The 26,945-nt window shown below is 56.9% G+C and overlaps 1 protein-coding gene across 12 annotated transcripts in view; it reads left to right on the top strand.

The window, feature by feature from the left end:
- The window catches only part of TMEM94 (transmembrane protein 94), a 35,185-nt gene that overhangs the window by 5,869 nt on the left and 2,371 nt on the right, over nucleotides 1–26,945 (top strand). For 4 of the 12 annotated variants that reach the window (XR_004683063.1, XR_004683062.1, XM_035026026.1 and 1 more), the window contains exons 1-26: nucleotides 9,583–9,720; nucleotides 15,428–15,547; nucleotides 15,890–16,017; nucleotides 16,244–16,380; nucleotides 17,889–18,091; nucleotides 18,461–18,612; nucleotides 18,971–19,073; nucleotides 19,295–19,381; nucleotides 19,652–19,768; nucleotides 20,118–20,174; nucleotides 20,428–20,532; nucleotides 20,676–20,840; nucleotides 21,063–21,272; nucleotides 21,795–22,104; nucleotides 22,308–22,481; nucleotides 22,825–22,927; nucleotides 23,049–23,266; nucleotides 23,976–24,157; nucleotides 24,250–24,388; nucleotides 24,646–24,761; nucleotides 24,885–24,984; nucleotides 25,330–25,438; nucleotides 25,630–25,819; nucleotides 26,054–26,131; nucleotides 26,419–26,504; nucleotides 26,752–26,833. Coding sequence is in view for 10 of the 12 variants with exons in the window: in XM_035026026.1 (XP_034881917.1) it covers nucleotides 9,667–9,720; nucleotides 15,428–15,547; nucleotides 15,890–16,017; nucleotides 16,244–16,380; nucleotides 17,889–18,091; nucleotides 18,461–18,612; nucleotides 18,971–19,073; nucleotides 19,295–19,381; nucleotides 19,652–19,768; nucleotides 20,118–20,174; nucleotides 20,428–20,532; nucleotides 20,676–20,840; nucleotides 21,063–21,272; nucleotides 21,795–22,104; nucleotides 22,308–22,481; nucleotides 22,825–22,927; nucleotides 23,049–23,266; nucleotides 23,976–24,157; nucleotides 24,250–24,388; nucleotides 24,646–24,761; nucleotides 24,885–24,984; nucleotides 25,330–25,438; nucleotides 25,630–25,819; nucleotides 26,054–26,131; nucleotides 26,419–26,504; nucleotides 26,752–26,833 (3,525 nt within the window). In the remaining 2 variants the exon portion in view is untranslated. Of the gene's footprint in view, nucleotides 1–4,156; nucleotides 4,253–5,553; nucleotides 5,684–9,582; nucleotides 9,721–15,427; nucleotides 15,548–15,889; nucleotides 16,018–16,243; nucleotides 16,381–17,888; nucleotides 18,092–18,460; nucleotides 18,613–18,970; nucleotides 19,074–19,294; nucleotides 19,382–19,651; nucleotides 19,769–20,117; nucleotides 20,175–20,427; nucleotides 20,533–20,675; nucleotides 20,841–21,062; nucleotides 21,282–21,794; nucleotides 22,105–22,307; nucleotides 22,482–22,824; nucleotides 22,928–23,048; nucleotides 23,267–23,975; nucleotides 24,158–24,249; nucleotides 24,389–24,645; nucleotides 24,762–24,884; nucleotides 24,985–25,329; nucleotides 25,439–25,629; nucleotides 25,820–26,053; nucleotides 26,132–26,418; nucleotides 26,505–26,751; nucleotides 26,834–26,945 lie in introns of those variants that run through there. The other 8 variants (XM_035026032.1, XM_035026031.1, XM_035026030.1 and 5 more) reach the window with 6 other exon arrangements.

Raw genomic sequence — 26,945 nt, 5'->3', positions numbered from 1 at the left:
AAAAACCTCCCTCCAGCTGAAATCAGTCCATCAGTTAGTACCCTTTGGGCACAGCGACTCAGCTGAATGCAGTCCACCCCATTGTGTTTTCGGTGGAAAGCACAGCTAATGAAGGTTGTGTTGGAAGGAATTAGCAGGACAGCCAACTCCTTAGCTCACCCTCAACCTGAACCTTGGGCACCCCCTTAGCTCTTTTTTTATTTTTAATTTTTTTTAAAAGATTTTATTTATTTATTTGACAGAGAGATAGCGACAGCAGGAACACAAGCAGGGGGAGTGGGAGAGGGAGAAGCAGGCTTCCTGCTGAGCAGGGAGCCCAAAACGGGGCTCGATCCCAGGACCCTGGGATCATGACCTGAGCCCAAGGCAGACGCTTAACAACTGAGCCACCCGGGCGCCCCCCTTAGCTCTTTCTGATGCTGGTTCTGAACTTGGCAGCAGGAAGCATCCATCCCTTTGTTTCCACGGCCTACTATGCTGCCTTTGTCTAGAGACTCGTCATGGCAAACCAAGATTACTATAATTTTCTTCTACTTCTTCTGCCTGTAATTTCTTTCCCTTCCCCCTCTGATCCATTCTCTACCCTCTTAAAATACTGGGACCCTCTCAGGAACCTTCGGTGACTCCCCACAGTCACTTTTTTTTTTTTTTTAAAGATTTTATTTGTTTGACAGAGAGAGACACAGCGAGAGAGGGAACACAAGCAGGGGGAGTGGGAGAGGGAGAAGCAGGCTTCCCACAGACAGGACCCTGGGATCATGACCTGAGCCAAAGGCAGACGCTTAACGACTGAGCCACCCAGGCGCCCCTCCCCACGGTCACTTTGTTTTGGCCTCCATATGCCTGGGCATTTTGGCTCCTGATTTCCTGCTTGATGTCGTCCTTCATTTCTTCTCTCTTACTTAGGTCTTCTGCTCTAATTGAACAGATCAGATCACCATCTTTCTTTTTTTTAGCAGGTTCCACGCCCTGAGATCAAGATCTGAGCTGAGATCAAGAGTCGGACTCTTAACCGACTGAGCCCCCTGGGCGCCCCAGATCACCATCTTTCAAAAAGGCTCCATGCTTTTCTTCCTCGGTGCCTTGGTTGAGACCCTAGTTCTTGCTGTGGTTGTTCTCCCTCTTCTTGCTCTGAGGCTTTCCTAAGTGCACTGCTTGGGCCTTGGCCGGCTGCTGCTGCTTTTTAAGATTTTATTTATTTAGGGGCGCCTGGCTGGCTCAGTGGTTAAGCATCTGCCTTCGGCTCAGGTCCTGATCTCCGGGTCCGGGGATCGAGCCCTGCATCGGGCTCCCGGCTCAGCGGGGAGCCTGCTTCTCCCTCTACCTCTCTCTTCTACTCACATACTCTCTCTCAAATGAATTAATAAAATCGTTTTTGAAAAATTATTTATTTATTTATTTAGCGTGAGCTGGGGGAGGGGCAGAAGGGAGAGGGAGAAAGAATCTCAAGCAGACTCCAAGCTGAGCGTGGAGCCTGAAGCACAGCTTGATCCCACAACCCTGAGATCATGACCTGAGCCAAAATCAAGAGTCAGCTGCTCAACCAACTGCGCCACCCAGGTGCCCTAGGCCTTGGCCTCTTCTAGGAAGGGATTCCTGGCCCCCCAACCCCTGTTTGCAATTCTCATTTAGTATGTCAATGCCAACTTGAATATTAGTTATATTTTCTCAGAATCTTCAAAACCTGGCTGTATTATAAATCCCTGTTGTGAAGGGACCATATTTTATACTTTTGTGAAAACAGGAACATTCCTTACCCTTAGTGAATGCATACAGTTATTACACACGGTAGGCACTGGATAAATGTCTGTTTCCTTCATCAACCCTTCTCTTTATTATCCACCAAGACTTGCATGTGCTAGGCATTTCAGAGGTTGGTAGAACTGATTTAGTTGGATCTTAGATCCCACCTTACTTTTTAGAAATCAACCCTACCTACTGAGGCATTATTTCCACATGATAAAATGCACTTGAGTATATAGTTCAAAGAATTTTGACAAATGTATACACCCTTGTAACCACCACCCACAATCAAGATATTGAACAAAAGACCCCTGTGCCCTTTGCAGTCTTTCCCTCCCCATGACCCTAGGTAACCCCTTATCTGCTTATTGTTACTATAGATTAATTTTGCCTGTTCTAAGTTTTATGGAAATGGGATCATATGCTATGTGCTCTTTTGTGCTCCTTTCACTCAGCAAATGTTTTGAGATTCAGCCACATTGTTGTGTGTATCAATACCTCATTCTGTTTGGTTGCTGGGCAGAATTCCATTGTATGGATATACCACAGTTCATTCACGTGTGAGTGGACATTTGGATTGTTTCCAGCTTTTGGCTATTTTGAATAAAGATGCCATGAACATTTGTATACAGTTTTTTTTTTTGAGGAAGTATATTTTCATTACTGGGACATCTAGTGAGTGGATACTCAACTTTATCAGAAACTGCCAAAATGTCTTCCAGAGTGGGTGTACCACGTGACTTCCCACCAGCAATTTATGAGCTCATATCCTCACCAACACTAAATATTGTCAGTCTTTTTCATTGTAATCATTCTAATGGGTGTGTATTGATATTGGGGGCACCTGGGTGGCTCAGTGAGTTAAGCATCTGACTCTTAGTTTTGGCTCAGGTCATGATCTCAGGGTTATGGGATGAATATATTAATATAAATGTTAGCATTTAATTTAATTAATATTTATTTAATATTAATTCCAACCTACGAACATGGCGTATCTCTCTATTTATTTAGGTCTTGAATTTCAACAGGCCTTACATATATGTTTTTAAAAGTCATTCCTAAGTATTCGCTATATTTCATTATAGCATACAGGAATTTAATCTATATTTGTATTTTGTATTTTGACCTTGTATCTTGTAACCTTGCATACTTATTTGTTTTGTCCCTTAGAATTTTTCCTATATGATGTAGTCTTCTGCAAATAAAGACAGTTTTACATGTTTCTTTGCAATCTTTATGTCTTTCATTTATTTTTTCTTCTTCTTCTTCGTCTTCTTCTTCGTCGTCGTCTTCTTCTTCGTCATCGTTGTCTTCTTCTTTCTTCTTTCTTCTTTCTTCTTTCTCCTTTCTTCTTCTTCATTTAAGTAAGCGCTAGGCCCAGCCTGGGGCTTGAACTCATGACCCCGAGATCAAGAGTCCCATACTCTACCTACTGAGCCAGCCAGGCACCCCTCTTCTCCTTCCTTTTGAGTCTTTATTCTTCACCTAGGTGGCACTTTGTTCATATTACTCATTTCCTGGTGATAGTAATGGCAAGTATTTATTAAGACTTACTATTTGCTAACTACTGTACTGGACCCTCTGCATATAATATTTCATGTCATTCTTGTTGCTTCTTTGTGAGATAGGCATCATTCTATGAATGAGGACCCTGAGGCTCAGAGAGACAAGTAATTTGCCGAGGATTGATACATGTTGGAGCCAGGATTTGAACCAGGGGTATCTGGCTTTGAAACCTGTGCTTTCTCTCACAATGGACCAGGGGTAGAACTGGCCCTTTAAGGATCTAGCTGCTGGTTTCAGATCAGACAGTTGAGGACAGCTCTTTCCCAGAATCCCACCTATGGAGTGATGGGAAAACAGACTCTTAGAAAAATGTCCTGCTCCTGGCTGCCCTCTGCACGCTGCGGTTCCAAGTCCAGCAGAGTTATTTCACTCCTGTTGTGTTGGCAGAAGGAGCCAAGCACAGTCCCCATCTGGCTTCTGGTGCCTTGCCCTGTGTGGCGACTGCCTCATCCAGCCCCTGCTGGGACGGGGTGCATGGGGACCTTGAGCTGTACTCGTAAACAGGGCCTGGGCTGCGGGAGTCAGAGCGGCCTTGGGGAGATGCGCATTTGTCCTCTCAGGATCCCATTTCCGTTGGCTGCCAAAGACCAAATGTCAGTGCGTTGCGCGCGGCTGCTTCCAGCGTCCCTGTCTGTGGCTGACCCTCCGGGGCTAGCTCACTCAGCTCCGAAAGCCTCGGCTGCAGAGGGCCTGCAGGGGTTGGGAGAGACGGGGAAGCGCAGGCCCGGGGGGCAGTACCAATGCTGTCTTGTGAGGGATCATGTGGCGTTTTGGCGTGGGGTTGGTGGCCGCAGAGCCTCGGCCTCCTGGCTGGGGTCTCTGGACGCAGCTTTTTTCTTGTTTCTAGACAGCTCTTTTATGGATCAGTTCTCCTGGGCTTCTGACCAGCTCCACTTACTGAGGCTCTGCTACAGGCCCCAGAAAGAACTGCCCCTGTCAGCAGGTCAGTGCCTTCTCCACAAGTTGTCACTGGGCACCAAACCAGGTTACTCAGGGGCACTCTACCCAAACACTCCCTGGCCTGAAATGGTTAAAGTGGGTTGGCTGCCAGGATGCATGGGTGAGGGTCCGGGATTGTGGGGGGTGTTGTCAGATTGGATCACCCATCCTGGCAGGTGTCTGCCCAGGTGCCTGGTGAGCACTGCCCTGTCAGCAAAGCACACGAGAGGCGCAGCTCTGTGGCACGTGGGCACGTGTGGGGGTGGGTGCGTGGGTGCGGGCACGTGTGCGTGGGGTCCAGTTTACCTTAATGCTAACCTTTATTTATTTTTAAAATTAATTAATTGTTTTCCTAATCTTTACTTTTTTTTTAAAGTTTTTATTTATTGGGGTGCCTGGGTGGCTCAGTCGTTGAGCGTCTCCCTTCAGCCCAGGTCGTGATCCCAGGGTCCTGGGATCGAGCCCCACATCGGGCTCCCCGGTCCGCGGGAAGCCTGCTTCTCCCTCTCCCACTCCCCCTGCTTGTGTTCCCTCTCTCGCTGTGTCTCTCTCTGTCAAATAAACAAAATCTTTAAAAAAAATAAATAAATAAAGTTTTTATTTATTTAAGTCATCTCTACACCCAGCTTGGGCTCAAACTTACAACTGAGCCAGCTGGGCACCCCTAGTCTTTATTTTATTTATTTTAATTTTTTTTTTTTTTAAAGCTCAGGTGGGAACTTGGAAGGCTGGGCTTCTTTTTATTTATTTATTTATTTATTTATTTATTTATTTATTTATTTATTATTTATTTATTTGCGAGAGAGAGCACAGGCAGGGGAGAGGGGCAGAGGGAAAGGGAGAAGCAGGCTCCCTGCTGAGTGGGGAGCCTGACATGGGACTTGATCCCAGGACCCCGAGATCATGACCTGAGCCGAAGGCAGATTCTTAATCAACTGAGCCACCCAGGCTCCCCGTAATCTTTATTTTTTAAAAGCTGGGAAGCCAAGGGTTTTCCTGCTTGCTGCAAGTCAGCGAGTAAGGGCATATGCAGAGCAAAACATAGTGTGTCTCTGAAAATGAGGGTTCGAAGGAGGGAAGCTTCAGCCCTCCAGCGCGCCTTGGGGAAGCCCTCTCCCTCCCAGCCTCAGAGTGGAATCCGCCCGAGGCTGAGTGCCTAGGGAACCTGTGTTGCCAGGACAGGGCCGGCTGAGCTCCGGTGCCCCAGGCTCCAGTCTTTTCCATGTGCCACTCTACTGTGTAGACAACACCGTCGTGTTTCTCAGCAACCTGGACTTACGGGGTGTCTCCCTTCTTTCTCTCCAGATGCTTCGACTGTGACAGAGTCACTGGGCCTTGTCCATGCTGGGGAGGAGCCTTCCTTTTGGGGGTGACCGCATTCATCTGGGCATGCCTGCAGTACTCTGGGCCCATGGATCCGAAGGAGAAGCACACGGTAGGGCCGTGCTTGGTGCCCTGATGGGTATTGTCTGTGTGGCTCTGTTGGACTCTCTCTACTTGTGTTGGCCTGGGAAGTCCTCTTTTGGGGGGCTTTAAACCAAAATGAGAGAGGGGGTGTGGCTCTGAGGATGGGGGTACGGGATGGCGACCCCCCCCCCCCGCCAAGAGGATGCTGTTGCTGGGCTGGGAAGCTCTCGGGGAGCTGGGAGCACAGGACAAAGGGTGGGGACCGGTGAGCACAGCGACATGGGAGCAGGTTTCTGATTTAGGTTGGCTCCGAGCCAGTCTTCCACTTCTTGCCCATGGGTGTGTAATTTCGTTTGTTTGCTCTTTGCTAGGGCTCTGCCCCAACCTGCTGAGCCATGTTGAGTATGGTCGGGCACCCTCTCTGTGGTTAGGGAAGAACTCCCCAGTCAGACTCCAAACACAGCTGCAAAGCCAGCTGGAGGTGAGGAGCCAGGAGGCCCAGGCACCCGCAAAGTCGGCCCCCTCCTCCCAGCCTGACACAGGATGCCTCCCAGCCTCCAGGTACGCTGCCCTGGCCTGGCAGTCGATTTGCTGGCATCAGAGTATCCTTCCTGTGATGGAGACTGCCCCAGAGGGGGTCCTTCCATCTCTTGGCTGGACTTCTGCCACAGCTTCCTATGGGTTCCTCTGTCTCTGATCTCCTTCCTCCACTTGCTGTCAGAGAAAGGTATCCGAAATGCAGAGCTGACCTTTGTCACCTCTGCTTAAAAGTCACCAGTGGCTCCGTTCCGCCTGCTGAGTGCTGAGTGTTGAGTGTGGCGGGCAAAGCTCACCATCATCCTGCTGCTGCCTGTTGGCCCCACATCCCTAGCCTCCCCCGCCTTGGCCTTTAGCACTAGTCATTCTGAATGCTTCAGAATTTGGGCACACTGTCCACATTTAGGCTCCTGCTTTTTTCCTGATAAACTCCTCCTATTCTTTCTTCACGAGCCATCACCTTCTCCTGATAAGCCCTCCTCCCCCCTCCAGACGTCCCTCCTTCCAGCATTCATACTATCTCCACCACTCTTCCTGCCACCGTGTATTGAACTAATCTATCTGTCCCACCTCATCCCAGTGTCCCTGGCTCCTAGCATAGAGCCTGGCATGCAGCAAGGGCCCAGTAAGTATTTATCAATCGGAACTTACAGACAGCGACCTTCCTGCCAAAGAGATCTTGGAAGGTCTGGAGAGGGAGCTGTGGGTCCACACACTGGGTCCCTGGGGGTGCCCGGCTGCCTGCTGACTCGTTCAGCTCCAGGCTTCCCATGCCTCTGGGCCAGCTGTGGAGCAGGCTTGGAGGCCTGAACCCGAAGCAGGTGTGTGCAACCTCCTGCTCACAGGTAGCTCTGACCGCTCTGCAGGTGTCCATCCTATGAGTGATTGGCACAGAGGGGACCAGCCATGGTGACTTCTCCCCTAGCCTGGGTGCAAGGCTGCCGCGTCCAATTGCAAGAGCTGTTCACTTCCAGGGGGGCACCCTCTAGAAGCTTTACTATTGTGTGATGTGGTGGCCTACCTGGGTGAGGCTGAGTGTCTCAAAAACAGGACAGTATTGTCCCTGGTTCCAGCCTGTTGCCGAAACACCACTTCCTAGTGAGTTGGGGAAGTATAGTTCTGTGAGCCAGTGGGCTGGCTTCTCTCTCAAGCCTGGCGAAGAACGCTTGAGAGTCCAGGATGGATAGCTCTCAGGGGCCATTTTTCCTACAGGATTTTTCCTTATCCTCTTTGTCTTTCTGGAGAGATGAGTCCTGAACTAGAAATATCATCAGCCGTATTCATGGAATACCTCCTTGGGGTTGGTGGAGCTCTGGGCCCTGGGGAGGTCGCCCCCGGCTTGGAGAGGCTGATAGTCCAGCTGAGGAACTAGTTGTACAAGCAACTAAGAAACAGAACCAGACAGGGTTTTTACCGGAAATGGCTTGTGAGCTGTACACATGGGCTTCTAAAGATTACCCCGTGGCTCCAACAGTCGGGGCTTCTTGGAGGCGTGGGAATGAAGAGAGCTGGATGGCGGAAGTTGATCGAAAGGGGCCTGTCGTCCCCTGGCTGTAGCCCAGGATCAGCGTGGCTGTTGCTGGTTGCTTAACTGCTCCCCACCCCCCATCGTGACCTCCCAGTCCTCCGTGTCCCCGTCAGAACCTCCTCTCCTCTGTCCCCAGTCCCCTGTGGTGGACGTGCTATGGCAGTGAGCGTCTGGGTTTCTGTTTCTTGGGTGCAGTGCACCCCTTTTTGCTTGCTGAGGTGGGCAGTGCAGGAAGGGGGCAGGTTGGGAGTCTTGCAGAGCCCTCAGACCCTGTGAGCTATTCTTTCCAGGGCCTGTCATGCAGGAGGCGGAGTTTGCCTAGTTGTGATGCCCACAGAGCGGGGCCTTGGTAGAAAGCTAAGGGGAAGTGTGCCTGGGAGCAGGGGCCAGGGGGGTGCCAGGCTCTCCTTGGCAGTTTGCTAAGGCTGCAGCCCACTGCATAGCTGAGCCCTCCTCCCCCTGGCCTGCACCTCAGGGAACCTTCTGCCCTGACCCTCTGGACTGCCTGGCCCTTCTTTTCCTGCTCCCATTCAGATCTGGATTTGGCAGAGGTGGGGCGGGGGGCCAGGGAGCTGTGCTAGGGAAGGGGGCGAGGAGAGGCTGGCTCGAACTCAGCTGAGGCTCTCTCTTCGCCTCCCTGCAGCTGGTGACGGTGGAGATGGTGGAGATGGTGTTGTGGGTGTTGTCTGGGAAACGGCCCTGGAGAAAAGTGCTCAGGCTCCAGCCTGCGTTCTCTAGTTCTTGGACCTGTTGGGCTGCTTCCTCTCCCTTGGGGTTTTGCAGCCCTTTCCTAAGGGTGGCCTGGACATAGGCCGAGAAGTTTCCAGTCTACTTCCAGGGCCGCCCGTGTGTCAAATTCGGGGTCCCAGAGTGATGCGCAGGCTCTGCTGGCCACTCCTGGAGCCACAGGTCACTGGGTGGGAGTTGAGGCCTCATGTCCGCAGGGCTCTCCTGTCTCAGAAGCCCTTTGGCAGGTGTGTCTAAATGCGACTGCGCGTTTATCAGCTGCTGACTGAGCTCTGCTGTTGGGGGTGTTCCCCCCTCCGCCCCCCGCAACCTGGTGGGAAGGTGTTAGGTCTTAGGTATTGGAATCCTCAGAAGCCCTTCCTGTCTGTGGGCTCTTCCCCCTTCTGCTGGAGTCTCTGCTGGAGTCTTCCACTGGATTCTTCTGCTGGCTTCTGGCCCCCTGCTCTGCCTCCTAGAAGTCACTGCTCCAGGCTTCCCAATTGCCAGTCCTCCCCCACTCCATGCTGGATGTGCTGCTATTAATAACGGGCAAGGCCCCCCCCTCCCCTCCTTCCTGCAGCTATAAGTGTGGGAAGAGCTGCTGTTGGCGTGGCTCCATACTGGGAGTCTCTGAGGGATTTCGGGGAACTCTCACGGATGGCGGGCACCTACCTTGCCCGGTGACTTGGGCCCAAGGAGGGGTGGTCTGGGGAGAGAGCCCATGTAGCCCTGGGTGCCATGGTTGCCCTCGGGCTCCCACAGCCATCTCCAGCACAGTCTCCTCCTCCCCATGCGTGCACACCCGGCTGGCTGCGGGTGCCCGTCCGCTCACCCCTCGGTGGCCTCTGATGAATGGGCCAAGCTCCTGGGCATCTGGCAGAGCATCTACAAACTTTCTCCTCCCTCCCTCTCGCCTGCCTCTCCCTCCCTCCCACAGCCCTGTTGCTGCACTGCCTCCTCCTCCCTCCCTAAATCTGCAGCGTGACTGGAAATAGGCTGAATTAATCAGCAGACTGAAGCTTCACTCTGCACGGATCCTGCGGCACCGCTCCGGCTCATCGCTCCCACGCTCCCTGGCCCACTCCCCTCTTTTCCTCTCCTCTCTCTCTCTCTCTCTCCCCCCCCCCCCCCCCCCCGCCCCCGGTTCCTGCTTCTTCTCTCTCCTTGAGGGTGGTGTTGGAAGTTCTGTAGTTGACTCCTTGTGGCTCAGGCTCTACCCCATGCTCTTTAAGCAGACAGAGCTATGGATGCCCCATCAGGGCAAATGCACCAAAGTGAGTATGCTAACTTGGTTTTATATTTCTGTTACAAACGCCTTGTTCTCTGCTTTGTGTGCAAGGCTTTGGCTTAGCAATTGCCACAAGTCTTGAAGATGGGTGCTCAGATTATGAGGTAGCTAGGACCGAAGAGGGAGGCTGAGAATGGGAGCCACGATGCCTGTGTGTCTAGGGAGCTGCCAGCCAGGCTCCCAGAGCAGGACCGGAGCCGCGTGTCCCAGTGGGGCATCCTGTCGAGTTATGCTGGGGCCTGGGTCTCCATGCACAGGTGATGGGAAGCCCCGGATCTGGATATCAGCCCTCCTCAGGGCCAGGCAGGGGGCTCTTTTTTTGCTGGACCACATGGGTCATTGAGATAGGAGCAGCCAGGGCCCGGCTGATTTCTTCCTAGTCTGCATGGCTGCAAGAGGAAGAAGATGGGTGGAAGTGCCAAGGTCAGCCTGAGCCCTGAAGACAAAGAAGCTTGAGGCTTTGATTTGCCTGGCTGAAGATAAGATTTGTGTCTGGCCAAGCTCAGAAGAGGTTTATCATGGCTACTAACAAAAGACCCAGCTTCAGTGACTTAGGCATTATGTTGGAGTCCATCTTTGGGTCCCCTCCCCAACTGTACTGTCCCAGAAAGCTGTGATGGTGGGGACCTGGTTCAGGGGCCAGCCAGTTCTTTTTTTTTTTTAATATTTTATTCATTTGCTTGAGAGAGAGAGTGAGTGCGTGCATGAGACCACACAGAGGCAGAGGGAGAAGCAGACTCGCTGCTGAGCAGGGAGCCAGACGTGGGGCTCGATCGCAGGACCCTGGGATCATGACCTGAGCCGAAGGCAGACGCTACGCTGACAGGCACCCAGGCGCCCCAGGGCCAGCCAGTTCTAATTAGCTCTCTGCTGTTGTCAAGGCTGAGGGTCACAGTCTAAATTCGTAGCCTATCTACCTGTGCCTATGGGACCTGCATTCTGCTCCCAAAATAGGTGAAAGTGGGAAGGAAAACAGTGGCCGTGGGGACAGAGCCTGTGAGGAGTCCTGAAAGGACGAGGGCTGGGGGCCAGGGGCTCTTGGCTCTGGGCCACCTGGGAAACCTGACCGAGGGGGTGCAAGAGAGTTCAGGGGTGTTGGCTCTGGGAAGACTCATTAGATTGCCCCAGACACTCAGCATCAGGCCCCATAGAACTGGTCCTGTTCAGTAGCGGGGTTTTTGCAGTTCTGATTGGACAGATAAGAGTTCTTTCCCCACCCTTCTTGTCTAAATCCCCATGCCCTCTCAGTGTCCCCCTTTTTGAAAAACAAACAAACAAAAAAGATTTAATTAATTAATTTATTTGAGAGAGAGAGACAGAGAGAGAGGGCAGGGGGCCGGGGTGGTACGAAGGAGAGGGAGAGGGACAAGCAGACTCCACGCTGAGCATGGAGCCCATCACAGGGCTCAATCCCATGACCCTGAGATCATGACCTGAGCCAAAATCAAGACTGGATGCTTAACTGACTGAGCCACCCAGGTGCCCCCCAGCCCCCACCCCAGGTTCCCCCTTTGATGATGGAACAGGGAGGAGAAGCCCAGCTCTTGATGGGCATTTGTGGCCAGCATCTCCTGAGCCTGGGCTTCCTAGAGCCTCAAGTTACTTTGTTGGATCCAGTTGAGCTTGAGCATTTAAAGCGGGATGCTTTTACCTGCAAAGCATTGGTGTAAGTGGAGAGGCGGGCTCCTGTCCCCCCTGTGGTATAGAGTTCTGGCTTGGCCATCACTCCTCTCCCCAGGAACATCCTGGGAGGTGTCTGGCAGTGGGGTGGGGTGGGAGATTTGGAACATCTGGGAAACAGGAAGAATCTCTTACTCTCTCTGGGTACTTAAGGCTGGGACAGTTTTTCTCACCCTTCTTGGCCCCAGAGGCAAGAAAAGGACACCTTCAGATGGCACGTGTATGAGTTGGGTCCTTATTTCTCAAACCAACCATATGCATCCTTGCACGGCCTCCCCATGGGTGCCCAGCCTAACTTGTATTTTGAGAAAGGCTGGCAGAGCCTGCTCGCCCAGGGCCCCTTTCTTAATTTCCTTTGAAAATGCTGAAGTTCCACCAAGTTCCTCAGCTTTGGCTCTTACCTTGCAGGGCGGGGAAGCACAATGAGAGAAACAGTGATTTTACCCGTAACTGGGACTCTCCTGCTGGAGACAGGGTGAGGTGTTGTTCTTTCATGTCACTGAGGGGCCGAGGCAGTTGGAGAAGTGTGGTTGGGGCCATGGAAAGTGGGCTGGCCCAGAAGGCTGTGTCCTTGCCCCAGGGCCTACCTGTCCGGGCAGGCACTTTCTCCAGGAGGCGTGTGATTACAGAGTGGCTATTTTCCCTCTGCTAGGCTGTCTTTAATCGCCAGTCTGGAGTTGGTGTTCCTGGCCAGACAAAACATGCGTGGGCAGACGCACACAGTCAGCTCGGCAGGCCTCCTCTGGCCCTGCCCCAGGAGCATCTGCCCCCTCTGGCCCATACCTCCCAAACCTGGAGAGCAGCAGTTTGCAGGTGCTAGGAACCTGGGTGCAGAGAGAGAGAGTGAATCCATTTCTGGGTTGTGGAAGGGGGGCACCTGGAATGAGGCGGCGGATGTCAGGGCGGCCACAGGACAAGAGGAGGGGAGTTGCTGATGTCCAAAGTCTAAAGGCCTGGCTGGGGGCGTGGGGGGTCCCCTGGTTCCCTGGCTGCCCCCTGAGCCCTTGCCTGCCTTCCGAGCATGGTCCTCATCCCAGACCCGTTGGCTTCCCACGTGATCTGCAGCCTGGGATTTACCCTCCCTTTCTCCTGCCAATCCCCGTTTCTTGTCTCTTTGGCGGGCAGCCTTTCCACCACTGCAGGCCAGCCTTTCCTGCCTCCAGGACATTTTCACACTGCAGTGTTTCTGGAGGCCTGGCCCAGGAAAGTGCATCTTGGGAACCTTCACCTCTCCCCCTGCGGAGAGAGAGCTCACAAAGTGGAGCCTGAGGGAGAAGGGGGCAGTGGGGAGGGGCAACATGGGAAGCCCCATTCGCAGTGGCTGTGCTTTCCAAATCCTCTTCTTTCCTGGGTTGGGTGGAATAGGCGTCACCCCCTGGGCCAGCCCCTTAGACACGAGAAGGCCTCTGGTCCCCTTCTTCTCTCTTCCTCCCGCCGTGCAGGAGACTTTCTCCCCTTCCGTGCCAGGAGTCAGGGAGGCAGACGTACAGACCTGAGCTTACCTGATACTCATCTGTCCTGGACCACAGCTTCTCAGGAAGGCCCCAGGATCTCTGCCAGAGGGAGGTAGATGCTCTGGAGTAGAATATTTACCCATACTGGGGTGTGGGCCCTCTGCCCAGAGGGCCATATCTTCCGGAGCTGAAATAACCAGTTATCCCCTCTGGGGAGAAGCAGCTCTTATCTTCATAATCCCCCAAAGCCAGCATGGAGAGCAGGGATTAGGGGAGATTTAGGCAAGGGATCTGGGAAGTCTTGGGGCCAGGCTCACTCTGGAGCCCATCCTCATCCCTCAGGCCGAAAAAGCTAGTAATGGGCTAGTGTGGGGGCTCCACTCAGGTGCGTCCTCCCAGGGTGGGTCTGCTGGGGTACTGCCCCCGAGCAGCAGCCCCTTCTAGTCTTGGAGATGTGTGTCCTGTGAGCGGCAAGGCTGCCAAGGAGAGCGGTGGCTATGGAGACAGGCATGGAGGAGGAAGTCTGGAACGTCAGTGGGCAAAGCCAGGGCAGACCCCAGGGAAGGCAGAGGGGGAGCAGGGGCGGGCCATGAGCTGAGGTAGTCAGGGAGTCACCAGCTTAGCCACCCTTGGTCAGGACTCAGTAGATAACCCCAGGCCCTTTCTTAGTGCCCCAAGTCTAGGGCTTTGCTCCTCTTGCTCAGGAACCTTTCCTGGTGGGAGCTCACATTGGTGCTCTTGGGAAAGACCCAGTTCTCCGCCAGCACTCCTTTCCCAGGGGTGTTCTTTTTCCCAGGACCCCCGACCTGGGGATCTGTGCGTCAGATGCAATGTGTGCATTGGCCTCACCTTCAGAAGTTTTGATTCGGTAGGTTTGGGGTGGGACCTGGACATCCACGTTTTTAGAAGCCCAGGTATTTCTGCTACAGACCCCGGGTTGACAACCCCTGATTAACGTGTCACCGAGATCACTGAAGCTATGTGTGCACTCATTCTTCCATTCATCCAGCCGGTGGCCATGGGGCCACTGCTGTGTGCCTGGCACTGTCTCGGCAGGTAGTTGGAGGGATGTGGAGAGGGAAGAATTCAGTACCTGTTTTCAAGGAACTGGCAGTCTGGTGGGAGAGCCAGACGAGTCAATCTATAATGACAGTTCTCCACAATGCAGACCGGGAGCCAGCTTGGCCAGGGTGCTCTTGGAATACAAACCTCTCCCCGTAAGTGCAGTCCTTGGCTTTGGGAAAATTTCCCAGAGCAGGTGACGTTCGAGCTGAGGCTTGAAGGGGAAGAGAGAGGTGTCTGGGGCCGGGAGCGTGTGTCCAGGGAGGGAAAGCACGTAGAGGTACTTGCACCCGAGCTGGAGAGCACGGCTCGCGTCAGGAATGGAGGAAACGCGGGCGAGGAGGCTGGAGAAGCTGGTGGATCACAGGTCCTGCCCCGGAGTCTGGGCTCGATTGGAAAGATAAACAGGGGTCGGTTGAGGCAATGTGCGCTGCTCTGACTGGATGTTGCCGTTGGCTTGGAAGAGTTGGACGCTGAGGGGTGGGAGGGGGCGGTGGTCACTGCAGGAGCGGGGCTGTCCAGCCGGGAGGGCCACACTCCAGGGTTTGGGTCAAATCCACTCCTAGGGGCCCGTGAAACAGCAGTGCAGCCATTGAGTAAACAGGTCAGCATTCAGGGCTGTGCCTGGAGGTAAACTTCAGGAGTTGGAAGCTTGGTGGTGTGGTGGGAGACTCCACGATGGCGGCCAAGGTTGTCTTGGAGACGTACGTGAATTTGTTAAGATATCCTCGGGATGGGCTGTGGGGTGGATGGAGGGGAAAGAAGAGCCAGTCAGAGAAGGAGAAGACAGGGTGAGGCCCAGGAGTGGGGCTGTCAGTAAGGAGAGGCCAGGCCAGGCTCACACAGGACAGCATGGGTGGTACCCAGTGCCGCCCAGGACCACCCCATCTGTGCCCTGTTCCGCCACCCTCGGTGACAGAAGGTGGCGTCGCAGGTCCTTCCCTGGGAGCAGTTGTCCCTTGTCTGAGATTGTGTCCTTCCTGATGCCGGAGTGTCACGATATGCTGCCTTCTGTGAAATGGTGGAAACAGTATTTGGTGGGTTTTTTCTTAATGCTTTTACCTAGGAACAATGAAGAGCTAGTGTCTCCTTGTTAGTTCCCCTTTCCCCACTTAAAAAAACCCAAAAACCCACTATTTTTTGGCTCCTGAAATACACAGATGGCAGCAGAGGTCGATGGGGAGGTGAGGGGCGAGAGCAGTGTGTGGGGCCGGGAGATGCCGATGGCCTTGGAAGGTGGGTTAGGAAACACTGAGTGGAGAAAGTTGCGTGTGTTTCTGTTTTTAACTTGGCCTTGAGGAGTAGGGGACTTTTAACGTGGTGGAGATTTGTGCAAACACCCTGAGGGCTGGGGGGCTGGTGGAGGAAGAGGAGGGAGGATTCGGGGAGGGATGACGAGGGCCCGGCCTGCGGCCTGCGATGGAGGGCCTCTCTGGGCAGTGCCCTGGGGCCTCCGGGGCGATGCTGAATGCTGCCTGCTTCGCCTGCTTCCTCCAGGGCGAGCCACCCTTGGCCCTGGGCCTGTCTACCCGGAAGGCCCTCGGCATCCTGCAGGAGCAGCTGGAGACGGTGCTGGAGGGACACCTGAAAGAACGGAAGAAATGTCTCACGTGGAAGGTGAAGCTTCTTCCCGGGGAAGCCGGAGCCGAGGTGGGATGGCAGAGAGGCGTGGGAGGCCCAGGCTCGGGCCCGGGAGCCGGTGCTCACGCTGGGCGGCGTGACCCAACTGAAGCCTCGCTACAACTCAGAAGGAAGCTGGGGCTGCCTGGCGGAGTGCTGTCCTGACCCCACTTGCTGCAGGAGCCCAAGCGGCTGGACCCCAGCCGAGACCAAAGCCAAGAGAGCGAGGCAGCCCCAGGCCGGGTCAGGCGGGCGTGGGAGCAGGGCGGCCAGATGCTAGCAGGATGCTGCCTCCCGGCTCCTTCGCCGGGCCCCTCACTCCCCGCTGCCCCTCCTCAGGAGCTGTGGAGAAGCAGCTTCCTGCACCACAGTAACCGCTGTTCCTGCTTCCACTGGCCTGGAGCCTCGCTCATGCTGCTGGCTGTGCTGCTTCTGCTGGGCTGTCATGGGAGCCAGCCGGCGGGCAGGTAACCTTCCCTCCCCGCCTCTCACCCGGGGACCCCCCCCCCCCAGGGGCGCTCCCCCCCCCCCCAGTCCCAGTCTGCCTTGTTAGGAACCCTCGGTCCCTTGACTGGCTGCTGTCAGCCCCCGAATGAGACACTCCTTTCAGAAGGGACTGGGGTGGGGGGTCTCGGGTTGGCTGGGTGGGGGAGCCCCTCTCCTTGCTAGTACCCCCTCACCTCTTCCCACCAGCCATGGGGTGGAGCTGGTGAATGCCTCAGCACTGTTCCTCTTGCTGCTTCTCAACCTCATCCTCATCGGGCGGCAAGACCGGCTGAAGCGTGGGGAGGTAGAGCGGAGGCTCCGAGGGATCATTGACCAAATCCAAGGTGAGGCCGAGGGTCAGGCATGCTGGGTGGGAAAGGGTGCCCTGTGATGTGTCAGCCCTACGAGCTCTTCTCCTGAGTCCCCGCCAGGAGCCCAGCACAGTGGCGTTGCCTACGGTCAGCATTCTGGGGGCTCTTGGCATCAGGAGAGTCAGAAGGCTGCCCTGCCCCTTTTGAGCAGGACAGTGACAGCCAGGGACATGCAGGCAGTGGCCGCAGCACGGCCCGCGGGGAGGCTGACGGTGGCCCAGTCGGCTTGCAGGCTTGCTAACCACGGGAGACTAACAGAGAAGACCCTGTCTTGGCAGGAGGACAGTTGAGGTTTTCTCTTCCAAGTCTGTCTTGTCTGGCGGTACTGGGCCGGGGCAGGTAGGAAGATGGGCCAGGGAAGTCGAAGACCCGCAAGACGCAGGGTTGGGGGCCCAGAGCCGGGAGCCCAAAACGGAGCAGCCCTGTTCCTAAAGAAAGGAGTTGCTCCATCCCATTTCTGCTCGTTCTTTCATTCAGATAGTGTTTGTTAAGCCCCAACTATGGATTGGGAATATTAGGCTCTTCTGAGAGACAGTGGTTCCCGCTTTCCAAGGGCCTGTGGTCTTGTATGAAACACCTAGTGTCGGAAACCTCTCTCGAACCTGACTGGGCGGTGGACGTTTGAATGCTAAGTGAGAAGGGGTTGCTTCATTCTGAAATGATCAGTTAGCTGCAGCCATGTGCCCGGCGTGGGAAGTACAACGGTGACCGAGAAGGATGGGCCCTGCTCCTCGGGAGCTTAGTCTCTTGCTCAGGAACCATCACTGGCTCCCTCTTGCTTATCAAAGCTGCCCAGAAACTCTGGGCCAGGCTCCAGCCTTTCTCTCCAGATTCTTCTCTTACTGTCATCATCACCCAAAAGCTCCTCCCCAGTGCCAAACTCACCATGGACCTCCCTGCTTCTGTGCCCTTGTCCTGCTGTCCGCCTGCCTGGCGTGCTCCTCCCTCACTGGGCTCCAGCTGACGGATCTGGCCCATCCTTCAAGACCCATCTTAAACTTAGCTCCCTTTCCCGTGAAGCCACCTCTGATCGCATCGGCTCCCCTGAGCTCCTGCAGCGCTAGGATATTTCCTAATGCCCTGAGCACGTGTTTGCCTTGATTTGTGTTATCTGCCCACATACATCTCTCTTTTTGGTTGCGGCTCCTCCTCGAGGGTAGGGACTTGTGTCATCTTCACCTTTGACCTTTGCATCCCTCAAAGCCCTCAGCAATGCTTGTGAAATGTATTTGAATGGAGTAAGGGTACAAAGAATAAGAGCTTCAGGTGTTCAGAGGGGTAGAAGGGCCTGGGCTGGAGTGGTGGGAGAGGCTTCACAGGGGAGGTGACCTTGAGAGAGGGGCAGTGTTGGAACGGGTGTTGTGGGCCACTGCAAGCCTTTTGGGAAAGGAGGGAGAGCAGGCAGAGCTCCACGGCGTGTGCTGGGTGGCTGACATACGGAGCTGTGGGTGAGGTGGTTTCCTTCCTTCCGTTCTCCTCAGATGCACTCAGGGATGGCAAGGAGATCAAGTGGCCAGATGCCATGTACCCAGACCTCCATATGCCCTTTGCACCGTCCTGGTCCCTGCACTGGGCCTACAGAGATGGACATCTGGTCAACCTGCCAGTTGGCCTGTTGGTAGAAGGAGACATCATAGCTCTGAGGCCCGGCCAGGAATCGTTCGCCTCTCTGAGGGGGATCAAGGTAGCTCGAGGCTTTTCTTCTTCCCTGGAAATGCTGTGGGAGCATCTACAGGCAATGGTGGGAGGGTCCCAGGGCTTAATTCTGAAGCTTCCTGGCCGGTTCACAGGCTTCTTGGCAAGGACTCTGGAAGAATGGAGAAGAGCTGGAACATCTTTCTCCTTCTTGTCCTTTCTTTTCTCTGACGCTTAAGCTGCTAGGAATCCAGTTCCACAGCCCTCCGCTGCCCCCCCCCCAACCACCAGCTGACTCTTTGCTAACCAATGGTTCCTAACCCAGTGAGGTATCTCCACTTAGCTGGAATTGTCAAGGGAGAGTGGCCTCTGATTGAACCAATGCCCTCCTTGCCCTCCTCCCCTGACTCTCCGGCAGGATGATGAGCACATCGTCTTGGAGCCCGGAGACCTGTTTCCCCCTTTCTCTCCACCGCCTTCCCCCCGGGGAGAAGTGAAGAAGGGACCACAGAACCCCCAGCAGCACCGGCTCTTCCGTGTTCTTGAGACCCCTGTCATTGACAACATCAGGTCGGCTTGCTGCCCTGCCTTCCGCCTGGCCCCTGACTTCTCTCCCCTGGTGCCTTCAGGAGCAGGGGGCGGGGTGATAAGGAGAGAGCCTGGTTTATACTGAGCCCCCCTCAGGGTGGGCACCTCTGTGGATTCTTTGACGTCTTATGAGAATTCCTAGCCTGGGTGATTGTTCCTCCCCCGTTGGAAATCTGAGGGGACAGCTCTGGAGGCTGCCCCAGACCCCTCTCCCAGGGGGCCCCTTGGTGGGGGCCAGGGAACAGCAACATGGCCTGACTCAGTGATGCCCAGTGCAGGTGAGTGTTTCCGGCCTCTCCCCTGAGGGCTTGCCCAACTGAAGGGTCATCCCTTTCTGCAGATGGTGCCTGGACATGGCCCTGTCCCGCCCAGTCACCGCTCTGGACAACGAGAGGTTCACAGTGCAGTCGGTGATGCTGCACTATGCCGTGCCTGTGGTCCTGGTGCGTGAGACGGGCCTCGCGGGGCAGGGGAGGGGGACAGGAAATGGGGGAGCCTCAGGGCCAGACTTGGGTGAGCGTGTGAGTGAAGACGGGGGCGCCCAGAGTGAGACGGCCAGTGCTGGGGCTGGGGAGGGTATGAGTGGGCAGAGGAAGGGAAGCCTTAGAGCCTGGGTCCCTCTCTGGGTGGGGGACTAAGGCTGCACTTCTGCTGTTCCCCAAAGGCCGGCTTCCTCATCACCAATGCCCTGCGCTTCATGCTGAACGCCCCTGGTGTCACCTCCTGGCAGTACACCCTCCTCCAGCTACAGGTAACCCCCGCCCTTGCCACTCTGTGATGCTTTGCTCTTTCCTTGGAGGCTGGGTCCCTTCATCGTGCCCTGGCTGTCCCTCCCTCTCTGTAGCCCAGGGGTCCCTCCGGCTTCAGCTTAAGAATGCCTGCTCCCCTTTTCTTCCTGCCCTGGACAGCTGTCCCTTTCTACTCAGGGAATGGCTTCAGGGCTGGGGAAGGCCGTCCGTCCCTCCCTCTTTCCAGACCAGTGGCTCTTTGGGAGCCTTCGGTGTGGTTTGTGCTTCCCCAGGTGAATGGCGTCCTGCCCATCCTCCCCCTGCTCTTTCCAGTCCTCTGGGTTCTGGCAACCGCCTGTGGAGAAGCTCGAGTCCTGGCTCAGATGAGCAAGGCCTCTCCCAGCTCCCTGGTAGGTTGTTCCAAGGCATCCTGGTGACAGTACAAAAAGAACACAATTCGGGAGCAAAAAGAGGGTGTCAGCTGTGCCCCAGCGAACAGGTGCGGAGGTCCAGCCCCACTGTGGGCGCCGTGCACGGGCAGGCCCTGGGCAGCTCTCTGTGTGGAGGAGCCTCCAGGCCAGGCCCCGGGAGGCGGGAGGCCGTCCATCCTGGCACTCAGCAGACGGGATTCGGGGACTGCCCGGGTGTCCTTTACCAAAGGCGTTGGGAGCCTTGCTGGTGTGGGCCCCCCCGCCCCCCTTGCAGCTTGGAGGCCATGTGAGGGCGCCTCCCTGAGCTGGTGGCCTCCACTCCATGCAGCTCGCCAAGTTCTCAGAGGACACTCTCAGCAGCTATACAGAAGCCGTCTCCTCTCAGGTACACTCACCTGGGACACCTTCTGCCCCAGGCCCCTGTAGCCACCAACGTGAGCTCCCTCAAGCTGGCCCCTTCCGGAGCCCTGGGACTCCCCTACTTTATGGCCTTGGAGTCTCCTGTCTCATGGGGGCAGTGCGCTCTGCCCAGACCAATGCCTGTCCACCCCAACTTCCTGGTGTCCCCGGACTGTTTCCTCTGCTGGCCCCAGAGGCTATCTCTAGGGAAATAACACGGACTTTGTCTCTCCCCCCAGGAAATGCTGCGCTGCATCTGGGGCCACTTCCTGCGGGTGATCCAAGGGACATCGCCGACCCTGAGCCACAGCTCCAGCCTGCTGCACAGCTTGGGCTCGGTCACGGTGAGGGCGGGCCCTGTGGGAGGACCCCGCCTCCACTGGCCTGCTGCCTGGCTGTGTCCCGGTGCCTGCCCGCCACTTAAGTGGACCCTGGCAGGTTGGGGAATGCCAAGCCCCCCCTCCCCAATCCCCATCTCTCTCTGCAGGTCCTGTGCTGTGTGGACAAACAGGGGATCCTGTCATGGCCAAACCCCAGCCCGGAGACTGTGCTATTCTTCAGTGGGAAGGTGGAGCCCCCACACAGCAGCCATGAGGACCTAACCGATGACCTGTCCACCCGCTCCTTCTGCCATCCCGAGGTAGAGGAGGAGGTATGGCCGGCTCCTGGGGACCCAGCTCTGGGCCGGCCAGTGGCCTCAGGGAGGGCGAGGCTGGGAGGGAGAAGGAAGGCTCGAGCACCGTTAGGATCTGCTTCTGGGCCGTTCAGGTAGAGCCTCCACCCCAGATAGTGAGGGGACATAACTCCCTGCCTCCCCGGTCCATGGCAGCCAGTGGGACCCTGGTCCGAGGCCTGTGCTCCTTGTTCTCCTCAGCCCCACGAACGAGATGCCCTCCTGGCCGGTTCCCTGAACACTAGCCTGCACCTTTCCAATGAGCAGGAACGTGGCGACTGGCTGGGTGACGGTCCCAAGCCCCCTGAATTCTACTCTCACCACAAAGCACACGGCCGCAGCAAACACCCATCCGGCTCCAACGTGAGCTTCAGCCGGGACACGGAGGGCGGTGAAGAAGAGCCTGGCAAGGTGAGAGGAGTGCGGACAGCAGCCTCGGGGTGTCCTGGCCTCCCTGCTGAAGGGGCCAAGGGGTGCAGCCCGTCCTGGATGGACGGAGCCATAGGCACAGATGTGGCGGCCTCCATGCTCAGGCCTCCAGGCTCGGCCATGCAGGACGGCCTCCTGAGGCCTAATCCAGGGCCTGGGTCCCTTCCAGGAAGGAGGCCCTTTCCCCTTCTCTGGGTCTTACAGATGGTGACTGGCTGGGGCAAGGCCCTTCCTTCTGGTCACAACCTTCTGAAGACAGAGGGCTGGCGGCTCCCCCTGGAGAAAGAGATCCTCCACTGTTCCCTCCCTGCTCTGGGCATCCTTTTTTTAGGCACTGCCGTTGCTGAGCAGAGCTCCCAGAAGCAGCCAGAAGGCCAGCAAGGACGGGGAGAGGGTTTCCGGGAGGGCAGGGAAGAGCACGGGCGCGAGCCTGCTCACTGGGAAGGGGGTGCGTTCTCCCCGGCTGAGGCTCCCCTCTCTCTTCCCCGTTCCGCTGCGGCCCAGCCCGGGCTGGAGGGCGAGCCCTACGAAGCAGAGGACTTTGTGTGTGACTACCACTTGGAGATGCTGAGCCTGTCACAGGACCAGCAGAACCCCTCCTGCATCCAGTTCGACGACTCCAACTGGCAGCTGCACCTCACGTCCCTGAAGCCGCTGGGTCTCAACGTGCTGCTGAACCTGTGTAACGCCGGCGTCACCGAGCGGTTGTGCCGCTTCTCCGACCACTTGTGCAACATCGCCCTGCAGGAGAGCCACAGCGCCGCCCTGCCCGTGCACGTGCCCTGGGGCCTCTGTGAGCTCGCCCGCCTCATAGGTGCGCCGGGAGCCCCGGCAGCTCCTGCCCGCCCCCGGAACCAGGCGCCACTCGACAGTGCTTCCTAGTCCGGGAAAATAACCAGGGGCGCGGGGAAAGGGGGAAAGAACCAGCCCAGCCTCACGGCGGTTCTCTCCCTGCGAGGGAGGGAGGTGCAGGTGCTCCCGGACACCCCGAGCTGCCGTCCCTCCCTCCCCCCGCAGGCTTCACTCCTGGGGCCAAGGAGCTCTTCAAGCAGGGGAACCACCTTGCGCTCTACCGCCTCCCCAGTGCCGAGATGGTGAAGGAGACCTCGCTGGGGAGGCTCTCCTGTGTCACCAAGCGGCGCCCCCCGCTCAGCCATATGATCAGTCTCTTCATCAAGGACACCACTACCAGTGAGCCTTCCAGGCTTGGCCAGCATCAGGCCAGACCTTCCTGGAGCTTGGCAGGGCGGGACTTCTTTTAGGCGTCCCTTTTTGGGGGGGCCCCGGGCAGATGCGCACTAGGCTCCTTCTGGAATCTTCCTCAGATGCGGCAGGGATTGGATTTGGGGACTGGTGCTGGGATGGTGGCCACAGGGGTTGGGGACTGTCCGCAGGGTTGCAAGCCCACACAGGCCTGGGGAGTCCTACTCCCCAGGGGCTCCCTAGCACCCTTCTCAAGAATGGCAGGGTGTTACCTGAGGCGGTGGCAGTGGCCTGGGGCACTCATGGTTCGGCCTCGTCCTCCCCGCCTCAGGCACAGAACAGATGCTGTCCCATGGCACGGCTGACGTGGTCTTAGAGGCCTGCACAGACTTCTGGGATGGCGCCGACATCTACCCTCTTTCAGGTTCTGACAGGTGGGTGAGGAAGCACCCCTCGTGCTGATGGCCGACAGCCCCTGCCCTCTGCCCGCCTGACTCACAGGCATGGGGGCATCTCAGGGCCACTCGCCTCACTTCTTCCCCATTTCCCTGGCAGAAAGAAAGTGCTGGATTTTTACCAGCGGGCCTGCTTATCTGGTTACTGCTCTGCCTTCGCCTACAAGCCCATGAGCTGTGCCCTGTCCTCTCAGCTCAACGGCAAGTGCATTGAGCTTGTGCAGGTGCCTGGCCAGAGCAGCATCTTCACCGTGTGTGAGCTGCCCAGCACCGTCCCAGTCAAGCTGAGCACGCGCCGCAACAGCTGGAGCTCGGACGGTACCGTGCACGTCTGTCCCGTTGGGGGCCCCCAGCGGGGAGGGCTTCCGGAGCGCCTTGGAATCGATCGTGGCGGAGGGAACTGTGGGGGCACCGGGCCTGGAGCACCAAGGTGGCACTCGCTGTCTGGTGGCGCGGGCAAGTCCTTAGCCTTCTCATGGTGCTTGCTCTGCCCTCCTCACAGGCTTCTTGTGACACTCCGGTGCGATAGCAAAGGGCTTTCTTTGAAAGTTGTAAAACAGCAGTATCTATAGACCATTAGGCTTATTTGACCAGACAAAAAGGCCAGGTTTCAATGCTGCTGGAACAGAGGGACTCAGAGCCGCCCCACCCCTCCCCCAATGCCACCAAACAGACAGACCTCACAGGGTCTTCTGACCCAAAAGACCATGAATCGAGGCCACGGCTGAGAGTGAGGGCAGCCCCCTAGCCCTGGACCAGGGCCGGGCTCTATCGTTACTCCTTAGGATCATCACCTGACTGATGAGTACCTTTCATTGTCTTTTCTCCTGTGTCTGTTGGCTCCTTTATGTGTCTTGGCTGTGTGTGTGTGTGTGTGCGTGCACGTGTGGCTGTGTGTGTGGTCCCCTGGGGCCCACATGCTCGTTGATTCGGGTGTGGCATCTGTGTGTGTGGCCTGGGCTGCCTCCTGGAATCTGCTGGTTCCTGGGTGTCCTGGCTGGGCTTTGTGCCTTGTGCCTACCTGAAGAAGGGATCGGGGAGGTGCTGGAGAAGGAAGACTGCATGCAGGCCCTGAGCGGCCAGATCTTCATGGGCATGGTGTCCTCCCAGTACCAGGCCCGGCTGGACATCGTGCGCCTCATCGATGGGCTGGTCAATGCCTGCATCCGCTTCGTCTACTTCTCTCTGGAGGATGAGCTCAAAAGCAAGGTGGGGGGGAAAGCCATCCCCCTCTGCCTCCACTGACCCTTTCTCCTGTGGGCTCACGGGCCCATCTGTTCGTTGCCGTCTGCCTTTTGCAGGTGTTTGCAGAAAAGATGGGCCTGGAGACAGGCTGGAACTGCCACATCTCCCTCACGCCCAATGGTGACCTGCCGGGCTCTGAGATCCCCCCCTCCAGCCCCAGCCATGCTGGCTCCCTGCATGATGACCTGAATCAGGGTAAGGGCACAGGTTTGTGACGGGGACGAGGTAGGTGTGGGTGGTTCCCCCACCTTGGACACAGCTAGAAAGAAACCCCGTAGCTCGCTCCCGAGAAGTGCACTCCCTTGGAAAATTGCTCTCGTCTCCCTGCGGTAACAACAGTCGACCGTGGAGGAGAGGAAACCAGAAGCAGGAAGTTCTCTGCCATCTTCAGGGCAAGGAAAGGCCCCCAGAAGGCTGACTCCAAGGTGAAGGACGGGCTTTCATCCCCACAGTGTCCCGAGATGATGCGGAAGGGCTCCTTCTGTTGGAGGAGGAGGGTCACTCAGACCTCATCAGCTTCCAGCCTACAGACAGTGACCTCCCCAGCTTCCTGGAGGACTGCAACCGGGTAGGATGGCAGGGTCTGTGCCCCTGGACTACCTGAGGTAGCTGACTGGCTGGTCCAGAGAAGGGAGGGAGGGAGGTGCCCTTCTCCCGACCCTGAGGCTACTGACACCTCTGTTCTCTCCAGGCCAAGCTGCCGCGCGGCATCCACCAGGTGCGCCCCCACCTGCAGAACATTGACAATGTGCCCCTGCTAGTGCCCCTATTTACCGACTGTACCCCCGAGAGTGAGTACCGTAACCACGGCTACTAAAGAGGCTTGGGCTCCCGGTAACCCTAACCCTGACCCGGTGGGCTCTGCAGGAGATGTTGCTGTCCCATGCGGGGAGCCGAGCAACCTGAGCTGGGAGGAGCCGGGGAACGTAGGGGGCTGGAGCTGTGGGTGTGCCCCTTCTAGGGAGTCAGAAGTGACAGTAGTTACATGATATTCACATTCTTGGGGGGAGGACTGTCCCCAAAGTGGGGCCTGCTCTCCCCTGTCTCCTGCTCTCCTGCCCTGTGGGTCTCTGCCCAGAGCCTCACACAGGGCTCCGCCCGCCTGACTCTTATGCCCCCCGACTCTGCCCCCTCAGCCATGTGTGAGATGATCAAGATCATGCAGGAATATGGGGAGGTGACCTGCTGCCTGGGCAGCTCTGCTAATCTCCGGAACAGTTGCCTTTTCCTCCAGAGTGACATCAGGTCAGGGGGACGCCTGAGAGTGGGGGCTTGCTTGGGGCTGGGGCATATTCCATGGCTGGTCTTGGTGTGGTTGGGACCAACGGACCTGGGCACGGTGGGGAGAGAGGGAGTGGGTGCTTGCCTAGTCCTATGGGAGATGGGATGTTTGCAGAGTGTAGCTGATGGCTGTGCTTTCCCCCTACGCTGAGCAGCATTGCCCTGGATCCCCTGTACCCATCCCGCTGCTCCTGGGAGACCTTTGGCTACGCCACCAGCACCAGCATGGCCCAGGCCTCGGATGGCCTTTCTCCCCTACAGCTCTCGGGGCAGCTCAACAGCCTACCCTGTTCCCTGACCTTTCGCCAGGAGGAGACCATCAGCATCATCCGGCTCATTGAGCAGGTTGGGGCTCGGGCAGGCGGAGGGGGCAGAGATTGGGGGGAGCTGCATGGGGTGGGGAAGAGTGACACAGGATCCGTCTGGGCTCCCAGGGGCTGATTTCTCTCCAAGAGAGGCTTTCCCCGGCAGTTTCATTGGCCTGCACCGTTTGCTAGCAGGAGCATCTGGGGCATCTGGCTCTTGGCTGAGATTTGTCAGCTGTAGGCCTGGCCACAATCTGTCCCTCCCGGTCCCTAGGCGCGGCATGCCACCTACGGCATTCGCAAGTGCTTCCTCTTCCTGCTGCAGTGCCAGTTGACCCTTGTGGTCATCCAGGTGAGCTGGGCTTGCACAGGCACTGCCCCTCCCCACGTGCTCCTCCGCTCTGGGCCCGGCTAAGAGTCTGGGGTGGCAGGCTGGCGGGATACCACATAGCCTAGGGGGCCCCTGGCCTCTGCGGAACCCCCAGGCTTTTGGAGGTGACCCCATCAGCAGAATAGCGGCCCCTGCGGCCCTAGCTCCCCTGGGCATCTGTCTGGGCACAGGGCAAGGCAGCCCTGGGGCTCCCGGCGTCCTACTATGTGACAGAACCTAATCCTGCTTCCTGGGCTCTCCTGGTCTAGTTCCTCTCTTGCCTGGTTCAGCTGCCGCCGCTACTGAGCACCACCGACATCCTTTGGCTGTCCTGCTTTTGCTACCCTCTGCTCAGGTGAGAGTCAGGCTGCCCCTCCGGGTCCAGGCAGGCGGGGCTGGGAGCCCCGGTCCTGGAGACCTGCTCAGTGCTCACCACCCCTGGCACAGGAGACACTGGTGGGGGGGGGGGGGACTCTCCCTTTTCTTATCCCATCTCCCCCCAGACCTGCCCTCACTCCCAAAACTCTCGAAAGGTTTCCCATGTGGGAATTGGGGGACAGAGGGTCACAGTCCCCACCCTTCACCAAGTCCCTCCTTTTCAGCATCTCTCTGCTGGGGAAGCCCCCCCACAGCTCCATCATGTCTATGGCCACAGGGAAGAACCTTCAGTCCATTCCTAAGAAGGTAAGCAACGTGGAGCCCTGTGAGCCACGGCCTTTCCTGAGGAATGTGGGTGTGTGTGTGGGGGGAGACTTGGGGGAGAGACGGGGGCTTCTGTCAGAACTTCCCCCAACCA

This window comes from Mirounga leonina, unplaced genomic scaffold (assembly GCF_011800145.1).
Source record: "Mirounga leonina isolate KUSES-001 unplaced genomic scaffold, KU_Mleo_1.0 Mir_197, whole genome shotgun sequence".
Classification (NCBI taxonomy): Eukaryota; Metazoa; Chordata; class Mammalia; order Carnivora; family Phocidae; genus Mirounga; species Mirounga leonina.
The sequence above is the reverse complement of the archived record's forward strand: the minus strand, read 5'-3'. Positions and strand labels throughout refer to the sequence as shown.